General features: G+C 39.3%; 1 protein-coding gene across 2 annotated transcripts in view; it reads right to left on the reverse strand.

Annotated features, from left to right (window-relative positions):
* Nucleotides 1-20,761, reverse strand: part of LOC120087998 (structural maintenance of chromosomes protein 3) — a 38,955-nt gene that overhangs the window by 10,121 nt on the left and 8,073 nt on the right. For both annotated transcript variants that reach the window (XM_039045023.1, XM_039045022.1), the window contains exons 15-16: nucleotides 7,779-7,951; nucleotides 7,569-7,668 (exon numbers count right to left, since the gene is read on the reverse strand). In XM_039045023.1, the coding sequence (XP_038900951.1) occupies nucleotides 7,569-7,668; nucleotides 7,779-7,951 (273 nt within the window). The remainder of the gene's footprint in view (nucleotides 1-7,568; nucleotides 7,669-7,778; nucleotides 7,952-20,761) is intronic.

A 20,761-nucleotide genomic window follows, 5' to 3' on the forward strand; every position in this document is an offset into this window, starting at 1 on the left:
GTTGCTCGTACAAGACCTGGTAGAGAGGACAAAGTCAAGAACTATCGGAACATCTTTTCCTGGCACCAACTGCAATGGCAGAAAATGAAGGTTGGAGATGCCAATTTTTCAATGAGCAGGAACCTAATGAATGGTTGTTACAAGAAAGTAGCTGAGGACCAAAAGGCTTGAGATAGGGCATACCTTCTGAAAGAGGATTTAGCTCTAATGAAACTACTAGGGCAGTTTCATCGGTACTAACTAATAAGCAATGTTAATAAGTGAAATAATTGCAGTTGAGGTAAGTTCTCTCTTCTCTCTCCTCCCTCTTTCTTCTCTCTCTCCTCCTTCTCATCGTCTTCCCGTCACATTTTCTCCGGCAACTCTTTTCCGGTCAACATCCCGGCGTGTTTTCCTCCGGTGATTCCCCTTCCTCCTGAGGACTCTTCCCGATTGTTCGCAAGCATGGAAATTCAAAGTTGCAAGGTGAATGGGTCTTATTATTGCATCTGACACGACTCCGACAGATTCTTTGTGGAGGACATGGACGTCAGCAAGGTTCTCCCTCTGGCATTGCCTCATCTACAATGGTGTGTGGAACGACTTTTAGAGCTAATTCAGGGATTGTGTAACCGGTTCTTCCTTCATAGATTTAAAGACGACTACGGGGTTATAAAACTTTCTAAGTTAAAAGGCTCCAACGGCTGGTTTTTGAGATGCGTAGTTTGGCCTGCGACCCGTGGTCAGTTCGTCATACACATCTCTGTGGGCCCTCTACAACAAGGATGGCTTTCTTTCATTTGAATGTTGAAAAGCTTTCTTCATAAGATCGTTAGTGATGTTCAACATAAGTCTTCAGTTTCAAAACCGAGTATTTTCCAAAGCAATGTGATTCCACCTACAATTCCCCCTTCAAAACTCAAAGAAATATGTAGATGTTTTAAAAAGGAAAAAGATTGACCAGCCCTCTGCAACTCCTTCGCCATATAATGAGTGTTCATCCCCTGTTTTTGCATCGATGAAATAGAGTCGTGCGTCTTTCTAGGTAAAGAAGAATCACGAAGTGTACGGCGAGGATTTTAGCAATCTTTCCATTGTTTCAAGGCTATTTGCGTTTAATGATTGGAATGAAATAGCTAAATCGTTGGAGGATTTCTTCCAAACCAAAGTTATAATTAATCCCCGGTTTATTGACAATGCTCTGATCAAATTAAAACAAGGAACTTTGGAAGATCTGATAGAGTCTCTAGAGAAATGGCAGTCGATCGGTCGTTTCCATATTTTATTTGAAAAATGGAATAGTATGAAACATAACAAACCTACATGGATTTCTCTTAAAAACCTCCCATTGGATTATTGGAGTAGAAGGACATTTGAAGCTATTGGTGCCTACTTTGGAGGTCTTGAAAGCATTGCACTTGAGACACTGAATTTTCTAAATTGCCCGGAAGCCAAAATTCAGGTAAGGAAAAATCTTTGTGGACTCATGCTGGCTACGGTTGAAATCAAAGATGAATATTGTGAGAATTTCTTTTTAAATTTTGAAGATTTTGAACAACTTGAAGAGCCTAAATTTGTTCATGGTAATCTTTTTCTTAAGGATTTTTCAAATCCAATTGACTTAGTCAAATTAAATCAAGTTTCAACAGATGAAGGCTATAAGCTTAATGTTATGAATTCGACCGGATGTTCCTAACTTCTCCTCAGTCGAAGCCGGATATATCAAGGAATCCTTTTGCAGCCCTCAAGAAAGAATCTCACGAGAAAACGGCCGGAAGTACTGATACTACTCCTCGAACTATTCACTCTAGGAAAGTTGTGTTGGAGAAGACAAACCGGATTGGTGTGAACAAGCCAGAGGAAATCGAAGAGGCACCTTTAATGAGGAAAGAGACTGTTGCGGCTACTTTTTCGTTCGCGCCCAATGAAATATCAAATAATATCTCTCTCAATAAAGACATCTTAATTAATTCTCAACCACAACCAAATGATTCCCAACCAAAAATGCCTGTAACGGCTTCGGAGGCAGCCCAAAAGTCACCTGGTCACACTTCCGCCGATTCATCTTATTCTACCAATAGCTTACTGCACCTCGTTTCTTCAAGAAAGTTGGTTCCTCTCTCCACTAACGCTTCAGTATCTAGAACTAGCCTCTCCATACAAAACAACAATGGCGACTCGATTAACCACTTGATTTCCTCATCAGTTGAAGCTTCCTTATTTGCAGCCAACAAAATCTCTTCAAAGGTAAGAAAAATAAGAACTTCTTCCCATCTTTTTAAGCCATTCCCCAAGCACTTTGCCAGAAAAAAGAGTTCAAAGCTTTTCTTTAAGAAAAAGCTATACATCAGAAAGAGAGTGTTGGAAAGCAACCCGAATCAAATTGAAGAAAGTTGCACCCGTGTTCAAGCCCCTGTTCTCTCTACCAGGCAATCTTTCTCTCACTCTATAAAATTTGATCACTCGACTTTCACCTTGCCCAACTCTAAGGTAAAATTTTTTAGAGGAACCCTAAGTTTTTCCCCATTCCCTACTCTAAACAAGAAAGGTGTTGAAGAAGTTGACTCTCCCTTTAATGTCAGTAGTGAAGAAGCCGAGCAACGTGAGAATGGGGAAGACCAAGTTGATATTGCACAAAAGGATTCCTTTGAGACAAATCTTGTTAATCTATTCCAGACTGAAGAAGACCAGATTGCAAATGTAAAAACCATTGTTAGCTTGCTACCAATTATGCCTTTAGAAATCCCAAGTCACCTACAAGCTATTGTTGCAAATTGTGGATTAACTTTGGGTTGATCATTTTCTTCTAGTCACTTTGGGAGTCTCCATATCAGTAATTGTGATGAAAATAGTGTTGTGGAATACAAGAGGGTTAAAGGATGTAAATAAGAGGCAGATCTTAAAATAATTCTTGAAAAAGCATAATCTGGACCTTGTTTTGATCCAGGAATCAAAGAAAGATGATTTTGATGTTGCTTTTATTAAAACAGTATGGAGCTCTAAGGATATTGCCTGACAATTTGTGGAATCCTTTGGTAAATCAGGTGGCATCTTGACAATGTGGGATATGAGCAAGCTTCATGTTGTTGAAACGAAACTCTCAAAGGTGGTTACTCGTTATCAGTTAAATGTATAACTATTTGCAAAAAGACATGTTGGGTTACAAATGTCTATGGTCCAAATGATTATAAAGAGAGGAAATATGTTTGGCCTGAGCTACTCTCCCTTTTAGCCTATTATACAAAAGTTTGGTGTATAGGAGGAGATTTCAACATTACTAGATGGGCACATGAACGTTTTCCCTTTGGAAGAACCACAAAAGGCATGCATCTCTTTAATACCTTTATTGATCAAGCTAACCTTTTGGAAGTTCCTCTTTCAATGGTAGGTACACTTGGTCCCGAGAAGGTAATTCAATTGCAAGATCACTTATTGATCGGTTTTTCATTACTAAAGCTTGGGATGATGAGTTTGAAAACACTACCGTCAAGCACGTTTATTCTCGTATCATTTTCCTCTTGTTCTTGAAGCTGGTTCCTTCAACTAGGGACCATCCCCTTTTCGTTTTTGTAATAGTTGGCTGCAAAACAAGGAATGTTCCAAGATCATTGGAAGAGCTTGGAAAAGTTGTCGACCCTCTGGATGGCCTGGTTTTGTCCTAAGCATTAAATTGAGAAAGGTGAAAACGGCAATTAAAGCTTGGCATGTGATTTATTAGGAGAGGCAAAATAGAATAGAGGAATTGTTAAAAGAAATTAATAATTGGGATGTCTTGGTTGATTCACTTCAGTTATCTGACTCTGATAAGGATTTTCAAAATTTTCTGAAGACTGAATTGTTGGCTTTTTACAGGTTAGAGAAGGTAAATTTAATCCAAAAAAGTAAGCTAAATTGGATAAGGCTGCGTGATGAAAATACTAGTTTTTTTCACCGGTTTCTTGCAGCTAAAAAGGGGAGAAATCTAATTCCTAAGTTGGTAAATAATTAAGGAGTGCCAACCAATTCATTTCGAGAAATTGAAAGCTTAATCCTGGGCTTCTATGAGAAGTTGTTCACTAGAATGCCCGGGATATCCCTTTGAACTTTGTGTGGCCATGTGTTTCTCCAAATCAGAATGCCATCCTTAAAGCTAAATTTTTAGAGGTAGAAATTAAACAATCGTTGATGGCTCTTGGTAAGAATAAAGCCCCAAGTCCAGATGGTTTTACAGTTGAATTTCTACTAAAGTTTTGGGACTTAGTGAAGCTGAATTTCCAATCTTTATTCGAAGATTTTTATAAGAATGGAAGATTAAATGCATGTGTTCAGGAAAATTTCATTTGTTTAATATAAAAGAAGGAAAACTCCATTGTTGTTAAAGATTTTTGACCAATCAGCCTCACTACCTTAACTTATAAGCTTATTGCCAAGGTCCTTGCAGAAAGATTGAAGAAAGTCATGCCTTCTATTATTGCCCCAACCTAATGAAATTTCATAGAAGGTAGACAAATTTTAGACCCAATCTTGATAGCTAATGAAGTGGTGGACTATCGAGTTAATAAGAAATGTTGGATTCTTAAATTAGATCTTGAAAAAACCTTTGATCATGTTGATTGGAGTTTTCTAGAGAAGGTGTTATTGAGTAAAAATTTTGACCAAAAGTGGATTAAGTGGACTATGGGGTGTGTTAAGAACCCTAGATACTCAGTCTTCATTAATGGGAGACCAATAGGAAGAATTTTTGCATCAAGGGGAATTACACAAAGTGATCCCCTTTCACCTTTCCTTTTTCTTCTAGTTAGTGAAGTCTTGGGAGGCTCTTATGGATAAGCTTTATGAAAATGGACTTTTCGAAGGCTTTGTAGTGGGAAAAGAGAAAATCCATGTTTCCATCCTTCAATTTGCAAACGATACTTTGATTTTTTTGTAAGTATGACAATAATATGCAGTAAAACTAAAGGAATCGATCGATTTGTTTGAATGGTGCTCAGGTCAGAAGATTAATTGGGAAAAATCTGCCTTGTGTGGTGTGAATATGGAAGTGAAATGAGTTGCAGTACACTGCTACTAGTTTGAATTGTGAAACTGTCCATTTGCCTTTTCTCTACCTCGGTTTACCTTTGGGAGGCTACCCTAAACAAGTCTCTTTTTGGCAGCCGGTAATAGATAAAATTCATGTCAAATTAGATAAATGGAGGAGATTTAATATGTCTAGAGGAGGAAGAGCCACTTGATGTAATCCAATACTTCCTAATCTTCCAATGTAGTACATGTCAACCTTCTTGATGTCGGATACTGTAATTTCAAAGTTAGAAAGAACTTTGCATAATTTCTTTTGAGGAGGTCACAATGGTAGCAAGGTCAACCATTTAGTGAAATGGAGCTTTGCTAATAGATCTCTAGCAGAGGAGGTCTTGGTTTGAGAGGCTTCAATTCAAAAAACTTGGCTCTTCTAGCAAAGGGGGGATGGAGATATTTGGAAGAAGAAAATTCACTTTGGCACCAAGTTGTTAGAAGCATCCATGGTCAAGATTCTTATAATTGGCACACGGCCGGTAAAGTTGGAAGAAGTTTGAGAGGTCCGTGGATAAGCATTTCTAGGACTTGGCAGAAAATGGATGTTCTAGCTAAGTATAACCTTGGAAATGGCAGCCGTATTGCTTTTTGGGAGGATGCTTGGGATGGTGTGGTTCCTTTCAGCATTCTGTTTCAAGACTCTTTAAAACAGCCTTGTTTCCAAAAGGTTCGGTTGCTGATCATTGGGATTACTCTTTGACCTCTTGGTCTATGACTTTTCGCCGTTTGCTTAAAGAGGAGGAAATTATTGAGTATCAGAATTTGCTCGGGCAAATCTCAACTAGAAAAGTGACAGAGAACTTTGATAAAAGATCTTGGTCACTAGAAGGGAGTGGGATCTTTTCTGTAAAATCTCTCTCGGCTCACCTTTCTCCTTCTTCCCCTTTGGACAAATTGTTATATCATGCATTATGGATGTCAAATTGTCCAAGATGTGTCAACATCCTTATATGGATAATGGTCTTTGGTTCACTAAACGTCTCCTCAATTATTGCAACGTAAGATGCATTTAAGTTGCTTGGTTCCTTCCATGTGCTTTCTTTGTAAACAGAATGGAAAGGATTTACAGCATCTATTCTTCAATTGCAATTATTTAGTTAAGTGTTGGTGGGAATTATTTAACATCTTCAATACCTCATGGGTGTTTAGCAATGATTTTAGAGATAATGTACAGCAGATTTTAATTGGTCCTCATTTAAAGAAAAAGCCTCATTTGATTTGGATCAATGCGGTCAAGGCTTTGGCTGAATTGTGGTTTGTGAGAAACCAAAGGGTGTTCCATGGTAAATTCCTTGGTTGGTCAGACTGCTTTGAAGTTGCCCATCGAAATGCTTCTTTGTGGTGCACTCAATCCAAGCATTTCGAGGCATTTTCTATTCAAGATCTTTGCTCAAGCTGGCGGGCATTTATCTTTACTACTTAATTTGCTCTTGTTTATGTCCATATTGCTAATTGTTCTAGTGTACTTTTTGTTTGGATGGAAACTGCCTTTTTGTAATATTTCATCGATTATTGTAAGAGAAGTGATTTTATATTGAGATTAAATTGTAGGAAATGATGTGGGCGCTAAGGGGTATCAACCTAGTTGAGATATCCGGGTGCGCCTCCTAATCCATAGGTCTTCTGTCGTTTGCTCTTTGTATAACTTTTTTGTACTTCAAGCATTTGTCTCATTTTTATTAATGAAGAGACTTGTTTCCATTTAAAAAAAAAAAAAAACTAATCAGCAGTGTTCCAGTCAAGGGTTGGGACTCCTCAAGTCTCCCTTTCTTCTCTTTAACTTTTTATATAACAAACTAGCACTGAGTTCTATCAATTTTCTCCAAAAATATAATTAATTTAGGCACAGTAAAACCATATAAATGTCCTGAGGTTGATCAAAATTAAAACAGAAAGAAACGAGGACAATGAAAATCCTCACACCCTAAAGCTAAAACCAGATGGAAAAGACACCATTCATTTTGAATGTTTTATTGACAAAAGTGCTCTATAATTGTGAAGTTCTAACAGTTTATGCAGAAGTAAAAACACTATCAAGAAGGGTTATATTAACAAAACGCTGAAGGGAACATAGATGCATTTCATCCAGAATTTAACCAGCAACATTTTCTGTACTGTTATCATATTGATACCAGTATGTTTGAATTTCATTCTACAACGGGAAAAGAGGGGAGGGGAAAAAATAATAATACCTTTAAAATTGAGACAATTTATGAACTAAAATTACACAAAATTAGTTCTTCACCTGAAGTGGCGGGCTAAAAGTTACAACCAAGAACAGACAACCTGTTATATTTGACAACCAGCTGATACTAAGATGGTTTAGTCATGAACTGTTGTAACTTATCATTCATTTCAGAGGCTTTACAGCATAATATGGTGCTATCCCACAGCATTATTTTATCCGTGTCATGTAGATATGGTTTTCATAAGTACTATCGAAAAAAAGATATGGTTTTCATAAGTAAAATGAATAAGGTGATTCTATCAAACAACAATTAAGTAGCTAAACAAATTATAGACCAATTACTTACACCAGGAGTAGCATGATCAAGACTTTTTTCTGCCTTCTCAACTTCAGCTTTCAACCTATCAATTTCAGCCACAAGTTCACTTTCCTTGCTCCACAGCGACCTATACATTGATCAAAACACTGAGAAAAAGCTGGAAGATTGAGCAATTAATTGCGCTTTCCAGATACAAATAGTTGTTAACTTTCAAAAAATGGACATATGAGGACATACTTCCTCTCATCCTGTAGTTTGTCTCTCTGTGCTCTAAAGGCATTAAACCCATGGGACGACTCAGTTATGTGGGACTGTAAAGTTGCGATGTCCATTTTGCGACTCTCAATAAAGGCATCTCGCTCAAGTAACTCAGCATTAAGCTTATCAATTTCATCCTGAAGCTTCTGTTCCTGTTGTCCAAGAAGATGAAAACCCTTAAGCAAATTACCAGAAATCCAAAGGCAAGGAAGTGAGCAATGAACCACACTAACTCCCAAGATTCAACCATAACCTGAAACACCTTTATATTCCTCTACAACCAAATATTTTCCAGATGGTAAAGAAATTTACTGGCAACAATAGCCTACCTTTCTCATGGAAAGCCACAAAGATACCTTGAACAAGCCATAACAACTCCAAACCACAATAAACATCTATACAATAAAGGGCCTCTGGATGAATCCAGGGAATGTGCCTCTGAGGATACAGAACAATTGAGGTGGAAATTCAAGATGTTATTATTCAATCCCAACCAAACAATTTATTTTCCTTCAAAATCTTAACATTCTATAATTTGGAAGCAAAAACCAAGTGAGAGAACAAGGGTTTACAAGAAAGGGTTACTAAGGACTCAGTATCCAACTTCACCGATCCTTGACAATAAGAGACGATGGAACCCATGTAAACATGAAAGCAATGAAACTAACTGAACGCCTCCTATCATTTGACATTAATGCTAAAAAATATAATAACCTTCCAGAGAAGAGAGAAACGGGAGAGAAAAAAAACAAAAACAAAAACAAAGAAACAAAAGAAGACAATATTATTGATATACAAAGAAGAGAAGACACCAAAAAGCAAACACTTAAAATCTAACAAAGCAATTCTAGAAAAGAACAAAGCTAGAGAATGCATAAACTTTAAAGCCAAGGCCAATTGAAGATCATAGACAAAACGTCAAAAGAGAGCCTAAAGTCCTTGGGGATGAGAAGTCCCTACGCCTGAGGAGGAGGAGTATTCAAAAGAGGCCTCCAATCTATGTTAATGAGAAGAAAGGGAATATAACAAAAGGATTTGCGGGTCACACTCCAAGTGGAACCCATATACTGTACATAAACACAAAAAGGGTCAATAAGGGTGAACTTATCCGAGAAAATTCTCAAATTCCTCTCTTTCCAAGTTTTAAAGTTTACATTTAGAAGTTTTAAAATATTTAAAAAAAAAAACGCAATGAGGAACTCCTCGCAGGAAACAAATGATGCAGATGAGCGAAGTAGGCCATTATTGACCAATGGTCCTCCAAGAAACAGAAATCCACACAAGGAAATGGATTTCCAAGGACTTTGAAAATGCTGTTGTTGACAATGTAAAGTTCCATCTATTGGAATGAGTACCATACTCAAAATGACCAAATGCAACAAAAAAATTGACTCTAACAAGAAGTGTCATAACCATCTAAACATAAGTGCAAGATTTACATTTTTACAACCTAAACACAAACCCTAGAACGCCCTCTTGAGTTCTCCATTGGCATCAAGACTCGAGAAAAATATCTTTAATCAAAGAGAGAGACAAAAAGGAAGAAAAACGTTTTTGTTGGGTAATAAATGTCAGGTACCAATAGACAACATTACTCAAAGGGTCCAAATAATCTTAATATCTTTAAATAAAGAGAGACACAAAAAGGAAGAAAAATGTTTTTGTTGGGTAATAAATGTCAAGTACCAATAGACAACATTACTCAAAGGGTCCAAATAATCTTACATTCTAGAATGTTTTAAGCGAAATGCTTAGAGGATATTTTCTTTCTCAAACTGCACTGTCCCACTCTATTTAAAGTTTCCAATTCTTTCACTTCAAATGAAAACTCCTTCTCACCCACCCTCTTTAAGAACTTAAACTTATTCAGACTACATTAGTTTTACAAAAATTGAGCTGAAAAGTGACTCTGGTTTCTCAATATGCAAAGTAGTTCCAATTTTCAATTGTAATGAGATGTCTGTTGGGATATATATATATATATATATTTTTGGCAAGATGTGGAGATTATTTTGATGGAGGGGGATGGGCTCCTACGTTATAAAAGGAGCCTACCTCCTTTGTTTTTAAATGTTCCAATTAGAGATACTTAGAGTTTATGTGTACTTATCTAATTAAAAATTTTGCATTCTCTAGTTTGAGAGTAGGAAAAAGGATGTGAGTAGTCAAAAGCTTTGAAGAGAGTGATTTTGTAACTAGGGTTGGGGAGAGATCTCTGTGTGATTGTAACAATTTTTCACATAGTAGATTTTTCTGGTCCGTGGTTTTTCTCCGAGTTGAGAGTCTTACATGTAAATTCTTGTGTTCTTAATTTTTATTGCTTTCTTTTAATTTCTCTGTTATTTTCTACTTATTCTTGTGGTAGAAGTGGGAGGCTCTTTCCCAACAAATGGTATCAGAGCATTAGATTCTTAGTTCCTTGAATTTCTAAATCTCTATGGTTGCAGCATTGTCTAACCTTCCACATCAAAAAAGAATTCTTGAAACAGGCTACAGTATTGTGAATAGTGTGGGTTGTTCACTATTTGCTGTTTTGTTAGGAAAAGAAGCATATATGTCAAGCTTTATGAGTTCAGTAAAGTTTGATGTGGAGAAATTTGATGGAAGGATCAACTTCGGCTTGTGGTAAGTGAAAGTCAAGGACGTGCTGATACAAGTTGGGTTTCACAAAGCCTTGAAAGGAAGACCAAACAGTGGTACTTCTAAAGAGTTAAGTGGTGATGGTGGTTTAGGAGAGTCCAGTGGCGATTCCAGTAAAGATTCTAAGAAGTCCAGTATGAGCGATGAAGATTGGGAGGAAATGGATTTGAGAGCTGCAAGTGCAATCATGCTAAATTTGGCTAAAAATGTTCTTACAAATGTGCATGGAATTTCAGCTGCCAAAGAGCTTCTGGGAGAAGCTTGAAGCAATATATCAAGCAAAAAGCATCTTAAATCAGTTATACCCGAAGGAGTAGTTTCACACATTACGAATGGTGAGGTACAAAAATCTCAGATCATGTGGGTATTCTCAATGGCATCATTTTTCAGCTGAAGATGATAGGAATGAAGATAGAAGATGAAGGTAAGACACTCCAACTCATCTGGTCACTTCCTCCCTCCTATGGACAGATGCAGAAAAGAAACTTTTGATTTTGTTGAGGTTACTAGTAAACTTCTGTCAGAGGAAAAAAGACTAAAGAGTGAAGGGCATACTTCACAAGAGAGTTTAGTACTAGTAGCTGCCAAGTGCAAGAAGAAAGAGTTCGTGCAGAGAAAAGATTTTTTGGGAATGTGGACAATCTGAACACAAGAAAAAGGATTGTCTTAACAAAGCAGATTTGTCAAAAGGCTCTGAGTCTGATGCTAATGTCATCTCCATCGTCACGAATAATGAAAATCTACTCTCCTGAAGAGAGATGAAATTCATCCTCTTGGTATATATGCTTTACCATGATAGTGGATGTGATGTTAGCGGTTCCACAGGTTTGCACATGAGGCATTGACTTCGCGGTTATGCAAGATGTGTGGTGGTAGTTATGTTGATGGTTGAAGGACTTTGAGGTGAGCCAAGTAGGTGGAAGTTGCACCATACATATCTGAAAGATTTATCGACATGTGACAAAAAGAAAATTCTTGAAAGATGGTATTCCAAATGGTCTACTCCTTATGGTGGTGTAATTTATAATTCTCTGTGTAGGAAATCAAGCTAATTATGCATTTGTAAATTAGAGAATTAATTTAGATTATTTCCTTATACCTTGTAATTTTATTCTTTCCTTATAGGTGTAAATTGCCAGCTTAATTTCAACACACTAATTGATAATCCTCTTGAATATATCGAATCTTTCTCAATCACTCAAATATAAGAAAAACATATCTTTTTTCTATACCTAACTTCATGGTATCAGAGCCACACAAATTTTAGAAGTCTCAAAAACCCTAATTTTAAAAGAAAAGAAAAACCCAGCCACATCTTCTTCTTTTCTGGCCAAGCATCTCGTGCCATCTCTACAACCGCTGCATCAAACTCCGATCAAAAACCTTCTATCGCCGTCATTCGCGCCATCGATCTACTCGTTCCGCTCAGCCAACCGCGTCATCAATCGAAGCACCTGTCCGTCTGATCGACCACACCTGCTCCTCGTTCACAGTTGTTGCATCAACAATCTTCTATCTCCGCTTCTGTCTGATCAGCATGGTGTGGATTTCTATCCAGTCAGCCTTCTGCCCACGTCTGCTTGAGCCTCCGTTCACTGTTGCCTCTGTACCTCAGCTCTGGAGCCGCTGTTGTTTTCTAAACTAATATTTTTTTCTCTTTCCCTCGTTTCAATGGCAGGGGAAGAACCTCGAGTTATCAGCTTCACTGAGCACGACAATACTCAAAATAACATGTCACAAACTCAAGGGCCCTAATTATCTCCAATGGTCCCAATCCGTGATGATGTTTATATATGGTCGTGGACGAGAAGACTATATCACAGGAAAGGTAACTTCACCCAACTCCGAAGATCCAACGTTTTGCATATGGAGGGCTAAAAACAATCAAGTTATGAGTTGGTTAATCAACTCCATGACTACTGAAATTGGAGAGAATTTTCTCTTATGTTCAACCGCCAAAGAAATTTGGGATGCTGCTCGAGATACCTTCTCAAATCAAGAGAACACTACTGAACTTTTCCAAATCGAGACCACTCTTCAAGATCTTAAACAAGGTGACTTATCGGTTACAACTTATTACACCACTTTATCTCGCTATTGGCAACAGTTGGATTTATTCGAAAATCATGAACGGAAATGTTCTACTGATGGAATTCTATTTTGGAAAATTGTGGAGACAAAAAGGATTTTTCAAGTTCCTTATGGGTCTTTAATAAATCTCTGGATGAAGTTCGTGGTCGAATCCTCATACTAAGCCATTACCTAGTCTTCGAGAAGTTTTTTCTAAAGTTTGTAGAGAAGAGAGTCAAAAGCAAGTAATGATGGGCCCAACTGAACATTCTCTTACTCCAAGTAGATCTGCTCTTATTTCCCAACAAGATCATGATCCACTTGCTCTTGTTGCTCGAGGTGATAGTCGACAGCACAAAGGACGTCCATAGTGTGACCATTGTAATAAATTGGGACATGTCAAAGACACTTGTTGGAAACTACATGGAAAACCCACAAATTGGAAGCCAAATGTCATAAGATCAGATCGCGAAACTAGGGCCAAAGCTACTGTCTCTAAAACTTCAAACCAACAACCACTGACGAAAGATTTGTTGGACATGCTTCAACAATTGCTGAATAAAACAAATCAACCTTCAGTAAGTGGTTCTAAGACTGGGCAACTACAAGGTAACCAAAAGCCTCATGCTCTTCATACTCAAAACCCTTCCATCCGAATGGATAGTGGACTCTGGAGCATCAGATCATATGATAGGCTATAGATCTTTATTTTCATCTTTCTCTCCCCATACGGGAAACCTCTCCGTTCGAATTATTGATGGTACACCTGCTAAAGTAATTGGGATTGGCAATATTCAAATTTCAAGCTCCATAATCCTTAAATCGGTATTATTTGCACCATAATTGGAGTATAATTTGTTATCTGTGAGTAAGTTGAATAAGGACTTGTATTGTGCAACTAAATTCATTGGCAACTCTTGTATTTTTCAGGACCTGGGATCGGGGAAGATGATTGGCAATGCTGAATTATGTGTCGGATTGTATCTTCTCAAATGAATGATTTTCCCACCAACAACGAAATGCAGTAAACTTGCAGTTCAATCTAATAATTAGTTTGCGTGTGTTTCTGAGTCTTTAAATAAAGAGAGTCTTATCATGATGTTACACTATCGTCTTGGTCATCCCAACTTTGTCTATCTCAAGAGTTTATTTCCAAGTTTATTTCTCAATAAAAAGAGTCTTTCCAATGTGAAATTTGTCAACTCTCCAAACATATACGTGCTCACACCTCATACTTACTGCCCATCTCAACCATTATCTCTCATCCATGGAGACATATGGGGATCTTCAAAGGTAAAAAATATCAATGGGGCACGTTGGTTTCTTCTTTATGTTGATGATCACACGCGTTTAAGTTGGACATTTCTAATGAAAGAGAAATCTGAGACTAGCCAACTGTTCATAATTTTTCATAAAATGATCCGAACTCAGTTTCAAACTATTGAAAGTAAAGGAGAAAAGAGATAACACAAGGTTTACGTGGAAAACCCTAATTCAGGAAGAAAAAACCACGATATAGAAGTTTTTATTATTTTAATGTCATACATACAAGAGAGCCCAAACTCAGATTAAATAGAATGAGGCAAACCCTAAATTTGGTAGGCATAAAAGGAAATGATAAATATGCCCTAAGGGCTAATGCACCATATTTCAACACTCTCCCTCAAGTTGGGTCGTAGATATCAACAAGACCCAACTTGCTAACACAAGCTTCAAACGTCTATCTTGGTAATCCTTTGGTAAGAACATCTGCAACCTGTTAGACTGAAGAGACATAGGGAATACAGATAACCCCGTGATCTAACTTCTCTTTAATAAAGTGTCTGCCAATTTCAACGTGTTTGGTTCTATCATGTTGTACTGGATTGTTGGCAATACTGATGGCAGCCTTGTTATCACAATAAGGCTTCATGGGACCCGGACTCTGTCGATTTCAACGTGTTTGGTTCTATCATGTTGTACTAGATTGTTGGCAATATTGATGGCAGCCTTATTATCACAATACAGCTTCATGGGACCCGAACTGTCCTTGTGAAGATTAGCCAAAACTTTCTGTAACCATATTTCTTCACACACTCCCAGGCTCATAGCTCTATACTCTGCCACAGCACTGTTTCTAGCAACTACACCCTGTTTTTTACTCCGCCAGGTCACCAAATTTCCCCATACAAAAGTACAATATCCCGAGATTGACTTTCTATCTGTCTCTGAAGCTGCCCAATCTGAGTCAGTATATGCTTCAATGTTCCGTGTGTCATATTTTCTGAAAACTAAGTCCTTCTCTAGGGTAGACTTTAGATATCTCAAAATTCGAGTCACTGCTTCCATGTGTTCCTCATACGGATTCTGCATGAACTGACTTACCACACTCACAGAATATGAGATGTCGGGCCTAGTATGAGACAAGTAAATCAGTTTTCCTACAAGGCGTTGATACCTCTCCTTATTTACAGGCACTTCTTCCGTAATGTTATTCAGTTTGCCATTGACCTAAATAGGAGTGTCAATGGGTTTGCATCCAGTCATTCTTGTTTCCTTTAACAAGTCCAGAGTGTACTTTCGTTAAGACACTGATATTCTTGCTTTCGATTTTGTCACTTCCATCCCGAGAAAATAATCTCAAATTCGCCTACCATTCTTTGTTTTAGTTTAACAATTTCTGCCGTATCATCCCCTGATAAAATGATATCATCGACATAAACTACCAAAACAGCAATCTTCCCTGAAAGTGATTTTTAATGAACAATGTATGATCAGAATGCCCTTGAACAAACCCTTGGGATTTAACAAACACTGTGAACCTATCAAACCATGCTCTCGAAGACTGCTTCAACCCATATAAGGACTTTTTGAGTCTGCAGACATGGTTTCCAAATTTAGCTTCGAAACCTGGAGGGGGACTCATGTAAACCTCTTCTTCTAACTCACCATTCAGGAAGGCACTTTTAAGCTTCCAATGATGTGAGAGCCAGTCCCTCTATTCACTGCAACAGACAGAAGAACCGGATCATGTTGAGCTTAGCCATGGGAAAAAAGTTTCTGAATAATCTAATTCCCATAGCGTTTGAACTTGAACCCTTTAGCAACTAACCTAACCTTATATCTCTCGAGCATATTCCGTCAGACTGTATACTTCCAGCTGTGAACACCAGCATTTGCACACCACTAGGTCTTGTGAGCCCTCTAGAGAGAGCCACTAAACTCCCAAGTCCCAGTTCGCCTCGAGAGCTCTCATTTCTTCCATTACTGTTGCACGTCTCACTCGAGAACTCCATGGCGTGCCATGCAACACTGGTAGGGCTATTTTGCTAGGGGCATCCAGTTAAGTAGTGAAAGCTTCTTAAAACAAGAGACAAGTTACTAATAGGATCAGTAAAACTGCTTTGCATGGGATTTAACAAAACACTGCTTAAACCTTGGGATGTTAAACAAACACGGTGAACCCTATCAAACCAGCTTCTCGAAGACTGCTTCAACCCATATACGGATCTTTCTGAGTCTGCAGACTATGGTTTCCAATTTAGCTTCGAAACTCTGGACGGGACTCGGCATAGTAAACCTTCTTCTTCTAACTCACCATGTCAGGAAGGCACTTTTAACTTCCAATTGATGTAGTAGGCCAATCCTATTCACTGGCAAGCAGACAGAGAAGAAACTCGGATCACTGTTGAGCTTAGCCATCGGGAAAAAAGTTTCTGAATTAATCAATCCCATACGTCTTGACTGAACCCTTAAACAACTAACACTAACTCTTATATCTCTCGAGCGTTCCGTCAGACTGTTTATTTACTTCAACTGTGAACGAAGCCATTTGCAAAACCAACTGTCTTGTGACCTCTTAAGAGAGCCACTAATCCCAAGTTCAGTTTCGCGCTCGAGAGCTCTCTTTTCTTCCATTACTTGCTCTCACTCGAGAACTGTCCAATGGCTGCATGTCACACGATGGTAGGTATTGCTAGGGCATGCCAGTTAACGTAGTGAAAGCCTTTAAAAACAAGAGTACAAGTTATATAGGTCAGAAAACTTGTTGTATAGAGGATTTAACAAACACTGTTAAACCCTTGGGCATTTAACAAACCACTGTGAACATCTATCAAACCATGCTCTCGAAGACGTGCTTCAACCTCATATCAAGGGACTTTCTGAAGTCTGCAAGACATGGTTTCCAAATTTAGCTTCGAAACCTGGAGGGGGACATCATGTATACCTCTTTCTTTCTTAACTCCACCATTCAGTGAAGGCACTTTATTAAACTTCCCAATTGATTGTAGAGGCCCAAATCCTTATTCACTGCAAACAGACAGAAGAAACTTCGGATCATGTTGATGGCTTAGCCAATCGGGAAAAAATTTCTGAATAAATCACAGTCCAATACGTTTTGACTGAACCCTTTACAACTAATCGCTAACCTTATAATCTTCGAGCGCCGTCGAGACTTATTACTTCACTGAACACCTCATTGCAACCAACTGCTCTTGTGACCTGCTAGAGAGAAGCCACTAAATCGCAAGTCCATGTTCGCCTCGAGAGCTCTTCAATTTCTTCCAATTACTGTTGCTCTCCACTCGAGAACTTCCCATGGTGCCATGCACACTGGTAGGTTTGCTAGGCATCCAGTTTAAGTAGTTGAAAGCCTTAAAAACAAAGAGACAAGTTATCTATAGGTCAGAACACTGTGCATAGGGTACCTTTGTACATAACCTGGTCCCTTTCCCGCAGAGAGAATTGACATATCCAAGAGTGGTATCATCAATAACTGCCTAGTTTTCGTTGGCCTCTCTACAATTATCAAACTTTTTGAGACAATTTTTCGACACTTCCCATTAAGTCTTCCAACACCTTCATTACCGTCTGCTAATTTCAACCTTCTCTCGAGTCCCGATCTCACCACTTTCTATGCATCCAGCACTTCTTTTGCAAGAAATCTTAATCCTTAAATACAACAGGATACTTGAACTTGAAGCTTGGTTCCGATGCTTGGACACTTTCTGATGGAACAACAGGAATTTTCTGGGTTCCCTTTCTGAGATTACTTCCTATATGTAGTATGTTTATCCAGGGCATTTGTGCTAGTGGGCGAGTGACAACAGCTGGAATATGCAGGGACATGAGGTTCGGACAAGGTTAGGCTGAGATTTCAGGAACAAGTTCCGGACTAGGTAGACTGGTTCAGGAACAGTAGGACTAGGGCTCAAGACTATGAAGCTAATAGGTGAGGAGTACGGGAGACTGTGAGTCTCTTCACCTCGTGGTCTCCCCCTGAAGAGACTAACCGCGCGGGAAATTTCCGATATGTCCGATCCTTTATAGGATGTATACATCCATGTTGACTACAAGTAAACTTTCTGGAAGGTGGGGAAACATTTATAGTCCTCGCTGATGAAGGGCGGATACCTCGGAAAAACACACACACCTTTGAGCCTCTTCCGGGCAAACATTAGTTTCGGCTGAGTGACCATAGGTGTGAACAAAGTTGTACACCCAAACACACGCAGAGGAACTTCAAGGATAAGACGTGTAGACTGGCAAGACTTCTTTAAAGCACCTCAAAGGGTGTTTTGAAATCTTAGTAAAGTGAGGCAGTGATCCTATTTAATGAGGATGGGCCTGCAGTGAGGACCGCATCTCCCCATAGGTATGATAAGGGAGAGACGCAAGAATCATCAAGGAACGAGTCAACTTCAATGATGGCGGATTTTTTCGTGTCAGCAACCTGTTGTTGCGCGAGTATACCACCAAGAGTTTTTGATGGATAATCCCTTTTGCCGTTAGAATTCCCAGCGATATGGTGTGATTCACACTAGTCACGCCGCTATTGGTCAATTCCGGACGATGGGCAATCTTCGTATTAAACTGAACTAACGATAGTGGTAAGAATGTTGAAAGGTAGACAAGACTTTGGATTTATCAGGCAAAGCAGTGTATAACCCGATGTAAGTCGGGTATGATCATCGATGAATGTGACAAACCATCGTTTACCGGACAGGGTAGAGATGTTTGAAGGGCCCAAACATCATTGTGGATCAAGTGGAAAGGTTGAATAGGTTTATAAGGCTGAGAGACAAAAGAAGCACGAGGTTGTTTAGCACGTATACAAACATCACAAGACAAAGAAGAAATATTCACATTACGGAATAAATGGGGAAACAAATATCTCATATATTGAAAATTTGGATGTCCAAGTCGAAAATGCTACAATAAATAATCTTTTTCAGACATAGTAAATGAAGATAAAAGACTAGTCCTAAACAAATTCCTGGAGGAAGTATCTTCAGAAAGGAAATAGAGGCCCCTGTCATATCGGCAGTGCCAATCGTCTTCCCCGAGCTCAAGTCCTGAAACAAAGCAGCATCTGGTGAAAAGACAACTCTATAGTTCAAATCTTTTGTTATTTTACTTATTGATAACAAGTTGTAAGAGAATTTTGGCACATGTAGGACATTTTGTAGAATTAATCCCTGAAATGGTGACAATCTGTCTTTTCCAGCAACAGGAGCGAAGGACCCATCCACAATACGAATCCTCTCATTTCCAGCATTCGGATAGTACAAGAGGAATCAATCAGATGAGCCAGTCAAGTGATCGGTCGCTCCTGAATCTAGAATCCACAACTCATTCCCTTCAACGAGAAAACTAAAAGATTGAAGGTTACCTGATTGAGCAACTGTTCCGATCCCTATGGTACCTAAATCGCCTGGGTTGGTCACCGGAGGTTGTGTCTGAGGTTGTATCTGAGGTTGTGTGGTCCCCCTCAACCGATTCACTCACCAAAGCATGCCCAGATTTTGACTTGTCATTTGGGGGATGACATTTACCATTAGAAGGTCGGCCATGCAGTTTCCAACACTAATCCTTCGTGTGCCACTGTTTTTTGCAATGCTCACATACTGGGGGTGTTTTGCTATTTTGTTTGTCACCATCAGATCCAGAGGATTTCACCCCAAAGGCAGCTGACTCTACAGTGGTAACCCCAGACCCATTCATTGCACTTGATCTATCCTCTTCCAATCTAACCTCTGAATAGACCTCCATGAGGGGGTATCGGTTTCTGCCCTAGTATTCGACTCCGAACCGTATCAAATTTGGGGTGCAATCCCGCAAGAAAATCATACACACGATCAACCTCTTCTATCTTCGAGTACTAAATTCCATCATGTGGCCAGTTCCAGATGATCTCCCGACATAGATCCATTTCTTGCCATAACAAAGACATTTTGTTGAAGTAGGACGTCACATCCATGCTCCCTTGTTTGCACTCATGAACCTGTTTACATAAAGTATACATGCGAGATGCATTCTGCCTTCTAGAATATAGCCTACGGACCGCATCCCAAATATCCTGCACAATGGCTGAATATAACAGAGGTTTCCCAATTTGAGGTTCCATGCTACTTATCAACATCGACCGAAGTAAAGAATCTTCTGCCGACCCACTCTTGGGGATCCCCAAGGCTTGGTCACGGTATTTATCCAGTTAAGTACCCAAATCTATGGAGCCCTTCAAAGATCATTTTAATTGTTTGGGACCAAGAGAAGTAGTTTTGGTCATTCAACTTCTCTCCTATGATCATTCTTGCAGAGTTTCCCAAAGTACCAGTTAACAAATTAGTAGTAGGTAGAGTAAGAAACACTGTTACCGAGTTTTCTGAATAGATTGGAAGACTGGAAAACTCATGGCCATTCAGTTTTTCCCCAAAATTGCCATCTGTTGTTGGAAACTCGCCAATTGCTGTTGGAGTTCCCCATGGGTCTCTAATCTCGACTATTTCTACTCATAGGAGATGGGAATAGAATTCTCAATCATAAAGTCACCCACTTGATACCGAGGCTGAACCGGATACACGTTCGGGAGGGACCCCTGTTGCTAGAAGGAACCAAAAAACTGGTCAAAGGCTTCAATCGGATACTACCCCAACACCTCTGCAGTGCTGCTGGAAGCTACACGGCCAGGTACTACTACGGCTGAAGGATAGGCGGTTGACTGGTGTGAGAACGGCTCGGGAGGATGTGCGGCTGACAATACGGGAGGAATTGCAAACGGCTGGCGCGGGAGTTGCTTGAATGCGACGACTGGTTGATGGACGGGTGCGCGATCGTCTGACCCGACCCAAAAGCTGGAGCAAACCCACCCGACACCTGCTGCAAATGTGCGAGAAACGGCGCGCCGACTGGGTTTAGACCGCTCGCCGTCTGGATCGTCCGCGGCTGCTCGACGGCACGGCTCCTACAGCTATAGGGTTGAGGACGATTGG

The sequence above is a fragment of the Benincasa hispida genome, chromosome 10, assembly GCF_009727055.1.
Source record: "Benincasa hispida cultivar B227 chromosome 10, ASM972705v1, whole genome shotgun sequence".
Lineage (NCBI taxonomy): Eukaryota > Viridiplantae > Streptophyta > Magnoliopsida > Cucurbitales > Cucurbitaceae > Benincasa > Benincasa hispida.